The sequence below is a fragment of the Rana temporaria genome, chromosome 3 (assembly GCF_905171775.1).
Source record: "Rana temporaria chromosome 3, aRanTem1.1, whole genome shotgun sequence".
NCBI lineage: Eukaryota > Metazoa > Chordata > Amphibia > Anura > Ranidae > Rana > Rana temporaria.
In genome coordinates this window covers 486638567-486651815 of record NC_053491.1, presented here as the reverse complement: position 1 = coordinate 486651815, position 13249 = coordinate 486638567, and the positions used below count along the sequence as shown (strand labels likewise).

The window sequence follows — 13249 nt, the reverse complement described above, 5'->3', positions numbered from 1 at the left end:
TGCTTCTGACAGTAATGGAGCACCGACGACCCCATGGAGTACTGGGTTGCCAGATTGGACACCTGCTGCGAGCTCGCTCAGTATGCGCTGGAGTTATTGTCTTGCCCCCTCCAGCGTACTATCTGAGCGGACATATCAGCGCGGCAGGTGGGGTGGTCACGGACAAGAGGACCCGTCTGTCCACAGACTCCGTGGACAGACTCACATTCATCAAGATGAATGAGTCCTGGATCGGCGGTGACTTTCTGGCACCGCCGTCGGTTCAGGGCGCTGAAGGGTCCCTTTTCATTAATTCCCTGCATGTAATTTATACCTTTGAAACTCATAGTGGGCAGGTAGAGTTAAGGGCATAAATATTTCCATGCTGTGTCATTAAGCCACTATAAGGAGTCCTGATGCTGCTGCCACATTATTTTGAAAAGTAATTGCTCAATCATGAATTTAAAAAGTCACGTATAGCATAGAAATAACGTTAATCAAACTTTTAAATTATGAGGCACTATGGTATAGTCAGGCTACAGCTACTTAGGGCCTGTGTCATTCTGCTTTTCAAATTTAATCACCATGCTACCTGCAACTTCAAGCTTTTGTAATTTTGCCACCATATGGGCTCCTACTGCTAATGCTTTGCTTTTGCTTTTTTTTTGCTAATGCTTTTGTCAGAGAGATTTGCCACTTTCTATTACTACTGCTGCTGCTGATGGGCACCTCTTGCGGAGCTATTTGCCATTTTTATTACTCTTACCGCTGCTGCTGCTGCTGCTGATGGCACCTCTTGCCCGAGTGATTTGCCATTTTTATTACTCTTTACCGCTGCTGCTGCTGCTGCTGATGGCACCTCTTGCCCGAGTGATTTGCCATTTTTATTACTCTTACCACTGCTGCTGTTCATGGCACCTCTTGCCCGAGTGATTTGACACTATATTGTCTACTATTACTACTACTGCTGCTGCTCACGACACCTATGTCACGAAGTTATTTGCCACTATATACTACTATTACCACTGCTGCTGCTGCTGTTCATGGCACCTCTTGCCCGAGTGATTTGACACTATATTGTCTACTATTACTACTACTGCTGCTGCTCACGACACCTATGTCACGAGTTATTTGCCACTATATACTACTATTACCACTGCTGCTGCTGCTGTTCATGGCACCTCTTTCCCGAGTGATTTGACACTATATTGTCTACTATTACTACTACTGCTGCTGCTCAGTCACGACACCTATGTCACAAGTTATTTGCCACTATATACTATTACCACTGCTGCTGCTGCTGTTCATCATAAAAATATTTATGTAAAAGGAATAAATGCTGCACTGCTAGTATGGTGTGTGCATATAAGTCAATACCAACATGACAAGGTAAACAATATACACACTGCAGTAAACAAAGTGCTTAAATGTCAACAAATACAAAAGTGAAATAGTGCACAGAAATGAATAATAGTCCATGTAGCTGTAATCAGCTAAGATCTATTGGACGTTGTAAAGTCTTCATGAAAGCACCCAAGTTGTGTTGGAGAGAAAATCCACAGCAAGTGTAAGACAGCTGGTTAAAGCACTCCACTCAAGTAATTATTCTGCTTACCGAACACCAAATTATAAATCGCATGTAGTACGGTATCTGATAGATAGCCTCCGTTCCCCAGCTAGGTTCCTTCACACCAGATGAAAATATTGGTTAATCCTTAGCCAGAACGCACTCATGCTGTTAACCCAGGAGTGAAAACAAGAAGGGCAACATAGAGTAGTACTGCTACCAAAACGATTTATTGTAAAACAAAATTATGCACTCACATGTCAAAGTAGTACATTAGCGTGTGTTAAAATTTAAAGCGGCCCGGCTTGTATAATCTGCTCGTTCCTTTCGGATAGTCGCGGGCAAACAGTGATGACGTCAGCACGCCGTTCCTCTCCACTACGCCGTTTCGTCAGTAAGATGACATCTTCCAGGGGCACGAGCGGCGTGCTGACTCGCCACTACTTATGTGCATTCAGTGTCGATAGGACCGCCCAGACTTAACTTCCGGGGATCGTGGACACGGATCCGCCATTTTTGATGAGGGATCCTAGCCCCAGTAGTGTGTATCTTAACAACAGTTAAATGTTGGCGCTGACAATAATTCACAATAATGTATTAAAAGAATATAGCAGCTGTTCTACTCACTATGGCTAGACATTCTGTAAAAATTAATAGTGAAAAATAGGAGTTGCGCTAAAAAACCCTTATATGTAAGTGACCATATAGAATAAAAAAAGGTTGTGCTAGAAACACCTCGTAACGATGACCAAAAGGTCAACTATGTAAATAGTCCCAATAAATGTGAACATACAAAATTGGTGAAAATATGTAAAATTGTCCAATCAATATGAAACGAATCCAATTCCGTAGCTAATGCTGATCAATATCAGGGTAAATACGTTCAAGCTGACCCTTACCAGAAGAATAGATCCTTATGGATCAAAATAGGCAATCCGGGATGTATCCAATTGAAGATCCAACATAGGACGGTGAGAAGCTCCCACATCAATGGACTCAGCCCAGTAGAAAGGCAAAAAAACAACAACAATAGTGCAAAATCGCTTATGCGCAAACAGACACTCTGGCTTTCTCCCGGTGACTAATAATAACAGACACTGTGAAGTAAAGCTGAAGCACCACCACCATATAGACACACTGACCCTTACGGAACTTAACGACCCTCAAGGGATCATTAATGCAATGGTAGTGTGTTAAACTGTCAGCAAAGAAGCGTTCCAACCAGTCCTTTCAATCCAGAGATCAGGTAGCCAGGTCCCAGTAAAAAATATACAAACTCACATAGTGAAGTACCGTCAGGATTTAATAAAAGTAAAGTAAGTAGAACACTTACAATTAAGACGATTAAAAACAGCAAAGGACAGAAGCAGCCGGCCGGCAAACAAACGAGGTACGTCCTCAATACGCGGTGACGTCAGCACGTCAGCCTCCCAACGTTTCGTCTTCAGGAAGACTTGGTCACGGGGATGAGGATGCGTACCCGCGTCACCAGTTAAGTACACAAGTGAGGACAAGGGGGCGTGTCGAATCTAAGTCCTGAACGAATGCAAGGCCCGCCATCTTACACCAGGAAGCCATAAGGGCAAAGGCGCTCGATCATTAAAACGAATGCTGCCCAAAAATACAGGCTAATATAGGACACACTGTGAGCGCGATCGACACGGAACTTAAAAAAAATATAATCCTAAAACTGGAGATGATGAAAAAGAAAAAAGGGTAAAAACTCTGGTCAAATTGCTCTTAGGACATAGATAACTTAGAGCACATTATGGACCATAACTTTACAGAGACACCATGACAGAGCACCCATACACAGGGCCAAACAAACCCAAATTGAAAGGTCCAGATAAACCATAAATTACAGCAGGCTTGCAGTCACCAGATAGAAACGGCAACACTGTAAATATAAAAGCATCCAATAATTGAATATAGTGGGTGACAAAACATAATTGAATATAGTGGGTAACAAAACATAAGGCTTAATGGGTGACCATGTGATTAACATGATTTTAGCTCCAATGAAAGAGGTCATTCTCAAATGTCAACATAGCAGTGAACAAAATACAATATATATTCATATAATCAGACTGCCGTGTATCAAATCTTGGCAGCGAACTATACTCTGAAACTTGACCCAATGTGCTGAATCTCAACCACACAATGTTAAAAAGGTATCAATATATATAAATATAAAAATAGACAAATATGCAAAAAAAAATGTATTAAGTAGCACCACTCTCACTAGAGATTAGAAGTGTCAGTTCAAGTTAATCTAAAACCTAGTGCAAAAAGAGAAGGCTTTAATGACAATCTGTAAGGACCAATAGGTAAATACATAAAACAATCAATCAAAAAAAATTTGAAGAAAAAGGTTAATTCAAGAATTGTCTATAAAACAATTGACGTCAACTTCAATGTTGAGTCCCATGTGGTTCATAGCTTCTCAGCGTGTGGATCCACATCATTCTTGGACCTTGAGATGCTCCTGACCAGATCGTTGCCTCTCCAGTGAGCCCGGAATTTATCAATCCTACAAATTTGGTACCTGCAGGGTTTTTACTGTGTACCAACAGGTAATGTTTTGAGAACCGAATGATTCGGGAAAACCACTCAAAATATCGTCAGATGCTCATTGAAACGTATATGTAGGGCCCGCTTGGTCCTCCTACAAACTGTAGCCCACATGGCATTGGAGAAGAATATATGACCCCCATCGTGAGCATGTGATGAAAGTGTCAATAGGGTAACTGATGGACGTAAGGCTAGAGCAAAAGCTTGTGGTCCTCTTAGGGGTATCTTTATTCACTGCACAAGTATTGCAGCGGCCACATTTGAAAAAGCCCACCAGACCTGATAGAAACATAGACTGGAACTCGGGTGGATCAAGGACGTTCGGTGCCAGTTTATTTCTAAGTGGTTGTGTCCCCCTAAAGACCACCTGTGGTTTTGTCTGGTAGGATCTTGTTCAAAAATGTGTCACTTTTCAGGACATGCCAGTGTTTAGCTACTATGTGCTTCACACTGGCATGCTGACAGGAATAGTCAGTCACAAAAGGGGACTTAAAGTCTCCCGAGGTGTTCTTTTTAGGTTTGACCCTAAGTAACTCCTCTCGGTCAGTGTTAATGACCATTTCCAGAGTTTCATAAAGAGATTCGGGGGAATATCCCTTTTTCTATGAAACGCTGAGTCAGGACTTCAGCTTGTTCAAGAAAGGTGTCATGATTGGTGCAGTTTCGCTTCAACCTAAGGAACTGCCCCTTAGGTACTGCTCCTAACCAGGTCTTATGTGGCAACTGTCCACTCGGAATGAATGAATTTCGATCAGAGCTTTTGAAATAAGTTGAAGTGACAAATTTGTCTTTATCTATTGAAATAACCAGATCCAGGAAAATTGATGCCTTGCCTGGCTGGCTTCATGTTTAAGTACAATACCCCTATCGTTCCTATTCAGAAAAGACATGAAGCAAGACAACTCGGCCTTGGACCCTTTCCATAGGAGGAGGATGTCATCAATGTATCTGGCCCACAGCATTATCTGGGGCCTAGAGACCACATCAACGATGTCCTCCTCCCACTTGGCCATAAACAAATTGGCCAGGCTGGGGGCGTATTTAGCCCCCATCGCCACTCCTCGGTCCTGCCTATAATATTGGCCATTGTGCCAGAAAAAATTATGAGAAGCTGCATATTGCAGCAGTTCCATAATAAAAGAAATCTGGATCATAGGCAGGGCTGAGTCCCTTTCAAGAAAATATGAGACTGCCTCCAGTCCCAGATTATGTGGGATCACCGTATAAAGTGACATAACATCAGAGGTGACCAACCACATATCAGGAGATGGTTTTAGGCTAGACAAAGTGTTGATAACTTGTCTAGTATCTTTTAAAAGGAAGGCATCTTTCCCACCAGTGGCTGGAGGAAAAAGTCAACGTATTTGCCCACCCGGGACGTAACGGAGTCAATACCGCTGATGATCGGACGACCCGGGGGGCAAAACAGGATCTTGTGCACTTTCGGGAGGTAATATATTACCGGTACCCTAGGAGCTTTGGGAACAAGGAACTCCTTCTCTTTGGCATTGAGGATGCCAAGGCGGGAGCCCTTATTGACTATTTTTATCAATGACTTTTTATACTTGTCTCCAGGATTGAGAGGGAGGCGGGCATAAGTGTCACCATCACTCAAAATGCGTTGCATCTCGGCCAAATAGTCAACTTTGTTAAGAACTACATTCCGCCCCCTTATCGGCGGGACGGATGACCAAATCCTTATTGTCACACAGTGACTTAATACGCTCCTCGATAACTTGCTTAGACCTCACTTTTTTAACATTCAGCTCATCCCAATCCTTGGATGTCAGATCCCTGAACACCCTAAGGGCAGCCGGTAGATGGCCTGGTGGATTGAAAGTGGAGGCATTAGCCAACCCTGAATGGGTGTAGTTAAGGGCTAAGGTCCTAGACGGGTTAAAGGGGTTAGAAGAAAAGTAACGTTGTATATTTATTTTTCGTACAAATTTATGGATGTCCATGTATGTTTTGAACTTATTAATATTTCTAGGAGGAGCATATTTCAGCCCCTTGTGAAGAACATCTAGTTCAGGACTGGAGAGAATGTGTGAACTTAAGTTGAAAATCCCTGTTCCTACTAAGTTTTCGGCCTTTTTGGACTTTCTGGATTTCCCCCTCTTGTCCCTCTTTTAACTCTGCTAGTCTTTTGGTCCCTTGAGTGGCCCTGGGAAAACCCCAATTGGGATAAGAGTGGCCAGTGTTCTGACTCTGCCCAACAGGATATCCAAACTCATAGGGGCCTGATGTAGCCACCTGGCTATTAGTAGACAAAGGATAGCGGCCATCACCATCAGAGTTGTCAAATTTTCCTAGAGGTAAAAAACTGTTGTGCGTAAGAATATTATAGTCGGGTTCATCATTGCCTGTATAATGTGTTACATCATTGGTTCTAAATCTTTGTGTAACATTCGGGTGGAGATCCTGAGCGTACATACCCCCTTGAGTGGGGCCCTTGTGTACCCAATTGTCCCACACTGTAATTTAACGGATAACCTGGGGGGGGGGGGGCCATCAAAGTGGCCTGGAACCACGTGAGGGGGCAATACCCAATCTAGTTTGGGCATTCTGGCCCCAGGTTGGGTTGTAATAACCTGGAGGAGGGATAGGAGGTCCTCTCTGACCTCTGACCGCCTGTAAAAATTGTATACAAATTATTTGCAGAACAGAAAGGATTATTTATTACGGTCATTCAAACCAATCAGATTGATCCGACTTAGGTCGTATGCCGCAAACCTTTCAATATTAAAACACACCTTAATTATAGGTGTGACTGGGTTAAAAAGACACATTCAACTTAAACTAGGTCTAGGTACACGCACTTAAGATAAGGTGCGTACATCCCAAATCAGTTAGTGGTTGAAAATGTGACATCATAAATATTTATAATAAAAATTAGATCACAAGGAATTTATGTAATTAAATGCACTCATGATCCAATTAAATTGCATTGTAAGACGCCCGATCATCTATGGCAGAAAATGATCAAAATGGCAAAGGCAAAAATCAGTTTAAAATATGAATATGCAATGTATCAAGTTGTGCCATGATGGTACACATAGAGTGCAATGCTAAGAACAGAAAAAATTAGTAAGAAAAAGTAAAAAAGAAAAAACATTTACGGGAAAAAAAAGTCCTGATACCCCGGATGTCAAGTCAGGTTCACAACATGTAATTCAGAAGTGATGTTACGCATTCCTAGTAAGGGATACCCTAACTGTTGTCAATAAAAGCATTGACATCAACGTCTATATTTAATCCATATGGAGTATATGTACGAACACGGTGTATCCAGGCCATTTCTAGCCTGGATAGGTCTCTTACCAGAGAACCACCTCTCCAATGGGCGTCGTACTTGTCTATGCCAAGGAACAAAGTTCCCTCAGGATTCCTGTTGTGACACAAATCGTAGTGATGTGATACTGAATGATTTGGAAACCCTGATCGTATATTGGCTACGTGTTCTCCAATCTAACCTGCATGGACCTCTTGGTTCGGCCTATATATTGCAACCCACAAGGGCACTGTAGCAAATAAACTATGCCAGTTGAGCTGCAGGTAATGAATGGTTCAATGGAATGCTCTCTCAAAGTACTAGTTGACATAAACTTCAGAGTTTTTTTAGATGTAACTTTGTTTAATGTACAGATTTGACATCTGCGACATTGGTGGTATCCGGAAATGCCTCTCTGGAAAAAAAGAAACCTTTTTGGTGGGGGGATCCACAACGTTGGGTGCTATTTTGTCCCTTAATGAAGGGACACCTCTGAATATGATCCTGAGGGTTGGCCGGAAGAAAGGTACTAATTTACCCTATCATTGCCCAGCAGATGCCAGTGCTTTTTAATGATCTTCTTGATAGATAATGCTGGGTAGAATAGCTAGTAACAAATGGTACAATTGGGCCTTCCCGCCGTGACTTGGTAGTGGAGTCTAAAAGTTTTGAACGGTCAATATCAGCAACCTCTTTCCTCACGGTATCCAAGCTGCTAGATTCATAACCCTTCTCAACCAGTCTGATTTTAGGAACTTCCGATTGAGATTGGTAGTCTTCAAGCGACGTACAGTTCCTCCTCATCTGATAAATTGGCTCTTGGGTACAGAATTGAGCCAGCTTTTATGGTGGCAACTCCCCACTGGAATGAAGGAGTTCCTGTCCGCTTCTTAAAATATGTTTGTGTTGAAAGTTTCCTCCCTTCTTCTTGATGTTAAGGTCAAGGAAGTTTATTGTTTCCTTGTCCATCTCATGGACGAGATGGATCCCCCTGCTGTTGTTATTTAAGGAACCTATAAACTCATCCAGTTGGGGTTTAGTGCCATTTCCATAGGAGGAGGATGTCGTCAATGTACCTTGCCCACAACAAAATGTGTGGTTCCGGTCCTTATAGACGACATCCTCCTCCCATTTGGCCATGAATAGATAGCAAGGGCTTGGCGCATATTTTGCGCCCATGGCGGACACCTCTAATTTGCTGGTAAAAATTATGATTGAACCAGAAATAATTATGCCCAGCGGTATATTCCAAAAGTTCAATCAAATATTCTCTCTGGGCTTGAGGTACATCAGAAAGAGCATCTAAATAGTATTTGACAGCTGATATACCCAACTCATGCGGAATGATAGTATATAATGAACTTACGTCAGCTGTCACCAGCCAGGTGTCATCATTAGGCTGGATCTGAGACAGCATGTTGATAACCTGCTTGGTATCCTTCAGAAACGATGGCATTAGTTGGGACCAGGGGTTGTAAGAAATGGTCAATATATTTGCCCACCCTGGACGTAACCGAGTCTATGCCACTGACTATCGGATGCCCAGGGGGGCAAGTAAGGCTTTTATGAATCTTTGGCAAACAGTACAGAATTGGGGTTCTAGGTGCCCTAGGGATAATATATTCCCGTTCTTTCTCACTCAATATGCCTAGATCAGAGCCTTTCTTGACTAACACCTCCAATTCTTTTTGATATTGGTTTACTGGGTTGCCCCTGAGAAGTGAATAGGTGTTCGATCTTCCACCAATTTCATGGTTCCTTCGATGTAATTCGAACGATCCATGACAACAATGCCTCCCCCCTTAATCCGCTGGGCGAATAACTAATTGGCTGTTGTTACATAAGAGTCTAAACCCTTAATTAATTTCCTGGTCCATTTTCTGGTTGGTAACCGTAATAGATTCCAAGTCTCTGAGTACCACATCCCTAAAGACCCTAAGGGATGGAGCCAACGTCCCTGGGGGTTCCATGTGGATGCGTTAGCCAGCCCTGAATGGATAGAGGGATGCTGAGCGATTTAATCTGTCTTGATTGGGGGAGGCCTGCAAAATATCGCTTAATATTAATTTCCGTATATAACGATGAACGTCATATACGTGGGAAAATGTATTCATTTTTTTGGGGGGGGCAAAGTGAGTCCTCTGTCTAACAATGACAATTCAGATTGTGTCAAAGTGTGGGAACTCAAATTATAAATGCCCAAATCCCCTACATCCTTAGTTTCTTTGGGTCTTGTTCTCCTCCCCCCTCGGCACCCTCTTTGTTTTCTACTGGCCTTTTCACACCGTGATTGGCCCTGGGAAAACACCATTGATCGTTTGTATGAGTGCCTGGTTGGTCTAAAGGGAAATCTCTTGAGGGACCTAACCTATAGAGTTCTTGAGTCTGGTTAGCTCTCTCATAATCCACTTGATGGAAATTGCGTGGTCATCCCTATCCCTCAATGGATAAAATTGGTTTCTCACGTCTATATCACTGTCATCATCATAATCATCTCCACCTCTGCCTGTGTGGTGACGAATGCCATGGTGACTTAATAGGTCCCTGATTAGGGGCCATAATAATAACTATCAGCACCATTTCTTCCATTACCTCCTTTCTCTCCTTGGGAGTCACTATAATAGTGGTGTTGACCCTGGTAATAAGCACCTCCATTGCGTTCTGTGTTACCCACATATTTACCATGAGATGTTTGACCCAACCCGAGTTGTGTTCTTGATGGTGATTGTTGGGAAAAGTACCAGGGGTCTTATTTGGAAGTGTATAAGGAGCCTTATTCCTTTTTTGGCAATCTTTTCTTTTTGGGAGTCTTGCCTTGATCTTTATTAACCCGAGGGGTTTGTGGGGAGAATGACCCTTGCCATGGGGTCTCCTCACCCTGCATAATAGCTTCCATTCTGGGAGTTTGATTCAGACTGTCCTCAGCAGCCCAGTTTCTTCTGCCATTCAAAAACTAGACTCGATTGGTAGTCACTAAAATCTCTATTATACTTTTCTTTTTTCTTTATTTTCTGTTCCTTTTTCCTCTCTATCTAAAGTTTTTAAAAGGTTAGAGGATCTATCTTATATTCGTCACTCTCCTTGTGAGATGACATTGTATCCTTTAACACTTTAATTTCATTATCCAATTTGGTAAGCTTTGTGTTTTTCCTGGAAACCAAAAATTTCAGAAATTTACCCTGCTTCATTAAAATATCGGAACCATTCCTGAAGGTCTAGGTCACCCTTTTGGGGGCTCACCTGCCATCTAAGGCTTCTCGGCACCATACTTAACTTAATATAAGTTTCTAGGAAGGCTACATCCCAAAATATTTATGTTGCTTATTAAAACAATCATTATCATGTCTATACAATTGTTATGTGTCTAGCACTTATAGTTCTATCATAAATACCATATTATTGTTCTGAAAGTCTGACGGGTGCGCTTCAAAATGCTGTCCAATTTTTATATCTACATCTTATTGTTGAAATGTTATTAATCTTTGTGCACATATATACCCTCCTAGCTGGGGCTCACAGGAACCGTTCTCATCCTCCTGCTCCTCTTCTCCATCACCCGATTCACCAGGAGTTTGGGGGGGGGGGTTGCAGCTCCTCCTCTTGCTCCTCAACAGGAGCTGGGGGAGGGTAAACACTGGGAGGGCCCTGGCTGCTCCTCATCCCTCTCCTCCTGTGCATCCTCCTCCTGCTCCTCCTGTGCATCCTCCTCCTGCTCCTCCTCTTCATCCTCCTCCTCCTCTGCGGCCTGTCGCCTTGTGCGCTTGGGGCGCACAGATGGTAGAGGAGCTCCTATAATAACACAATGTTCATATATGTAAAATTATTTCTAATAACGTATGCAAATTCTGTGTACTCTGCTGTATTGTATATGAATACAAATTTATTTATATAGACAGTTAACCAATGGGATAATGTTATATTAAAGGGTCTTGCTGTCACTACAGGGGACTGAGTGTGAGCTGGGCTGCCACCATGGTAAAATGAGCTGTTTGTGTTTCCTTTGTATTATTCTGACGATCTCATGTTAAAAAAAGGGCCTGATGGAGTACACGGGATTACTGTGATAACCCCACGCCTAGCACAGGAATTTAGTGGTAATTGAGTTATAAAATACCACCCCTTCCCCTTTAACCCACCACACCACCACTTTAATTCCATGGTTTAACTTGATGGAATAATGATAGAAAAGGGGGAGAAGGTTTCAATTCCCCCTTTTCTCATGGGAAAGCGGCAGGACTTAATAAAATTAGTAGTGACGGTTTCAAGTTCCCCTTTTGGGAACCTAATAGGGCTCTTTAGGTGTAAGCTGGTCCTCACGTGGCCTAGTTAGCTGGAAAACGTGTTTTTTCCATTTTTTTGGTGAGCACGAGGTGAGGTACAGCCTGAGCCGTAGTGACTACTAGGCTGTTTTTTAAGTTATTAAAGTATTTATTTAAAATATATGTCTAAAATCCAATAATAAAGCAGCCTCGGCCAGTATTTGTCCAATAATGGTGTGTCTTGTTTATTTAGTTTAATTATAGTTAATAAGTGTTCCTGTCTGCTGTCCCATGTCTTTTTTCAACAGTACTATGAATACCTTGGGTGGTGAAGATATATGTTACCACAACATGGCGTCTGGGTTAACAACATCTGCCCTAAGGTTAATTACATATGACCTTACATAACTGTCACCAATAACTTACCTGGATGAAATTCATCTTGGATCTGTGTGACCCGGGCCATGTGGCGCCTCTTTAGGTCAGACCACTTTTTAGGATGGCCATGTGGTCATGTGTGCGGCCATGAATTTTCCGTAACTCCCGCAATAGGGAGCGGACTATTTTTTTTGTCCTGCTGGCTCCGGATTTCATCATATCCCTGTTGCAGGAACCTCTGCAAGATGAAGAACAAAGTATATTATAATACTTTTGTTTAAACCCTTATGGATATATGACGTAAATGTATGGTATTCAACAATTGGAAGCATTCTCGCCTTATTAATCACTGACAGGGGTAACATGACAGATTTTATATCTTGCCATTTTGGTCGCCACCTTTTTTGCATAAATATAGCAGCCATTATCATTTGCATAATTATGTATATATGAGTAACATCACAGGATACACGTATAGGGGAGAAATGAGTTGCTATTCATCTGACCGCTATAATTATTTTTTGACCCTTATACTGGGCCTGTACAATAGATTTTTTTTTTCATCCCTATCTTTATATATGAACAATAATATGTTTGTTTCTTTTGACTTGTTGATGAATTAATTTTGAATAAATAATGGAGTTGATGTTATTTAAAAACTACAACTACCAGCATGCTCTGATACACCATGTAGCTCACCGTCACCAGCTGTACCACAATTATACTTTAACTCCCAGAGTTGTTTTGCAACAGCTGTAGGCTCCGTTTAGGAAACAGTGCCGTACCAGACGTTTTTCTTTTTTATTGTGGAGGGGAGGAGGGCTATGTAGGGGTATGTGTATATGTTGTGTTTTTAAATTTTTATTTAGTGTGGTGTAGTGTTTTTAGGGTACAGTCAGAGGGGCGTGGGGTTCACAGTAGTTTCCCGCTGAGGGTTTGAGCTGCAGCGGCAAATTTGCTTCAGCTAGAAGCACACTGTAAGCCCCAGCCCATGTGAATGTACCCTGTACATTCACATTGGGGGAGAGGGGGGGGGGTTATTACAGGCAGTTGCATGCAGGGAGTTGTAGTTTTGCAACAGCTGGAGACACACTGTTTGGGAAATACTAATATCTGATCTTATATCCTAACTTTTAAACTAGTCTAAAATGCAGTTAAAGATAATGAAATAACAGTGGTGAAATTACTTACACTAATCAGCAGTTTTTCCTCACTGGATGAAAA

General features: G+C 42.1%; 1 protein-coding gene across 1 annotated transcript in view; it reads left to right on the top strand.

Annotated features, from left to right (window-relative positions):
- LOC120930805 (asialoglycoprotein receptor 1-like) overlaps window positions 1–5807 on the top strand; it is a 74968-nt gene extending 69161 nt beyond the window's left edge. The window contains exon 12 of the mRNA XM_040341981.1: window positions 5693–5807. Within this exon, the coding sequence (XP_040197915.1) occupies window positions 5693–5807 (115 nt within the window). The remainder of the gene's footprint in view (window positions 1–5692) is intronic.
- Window positions 5808–13249: the final 7442 nt, after the last annotated feature.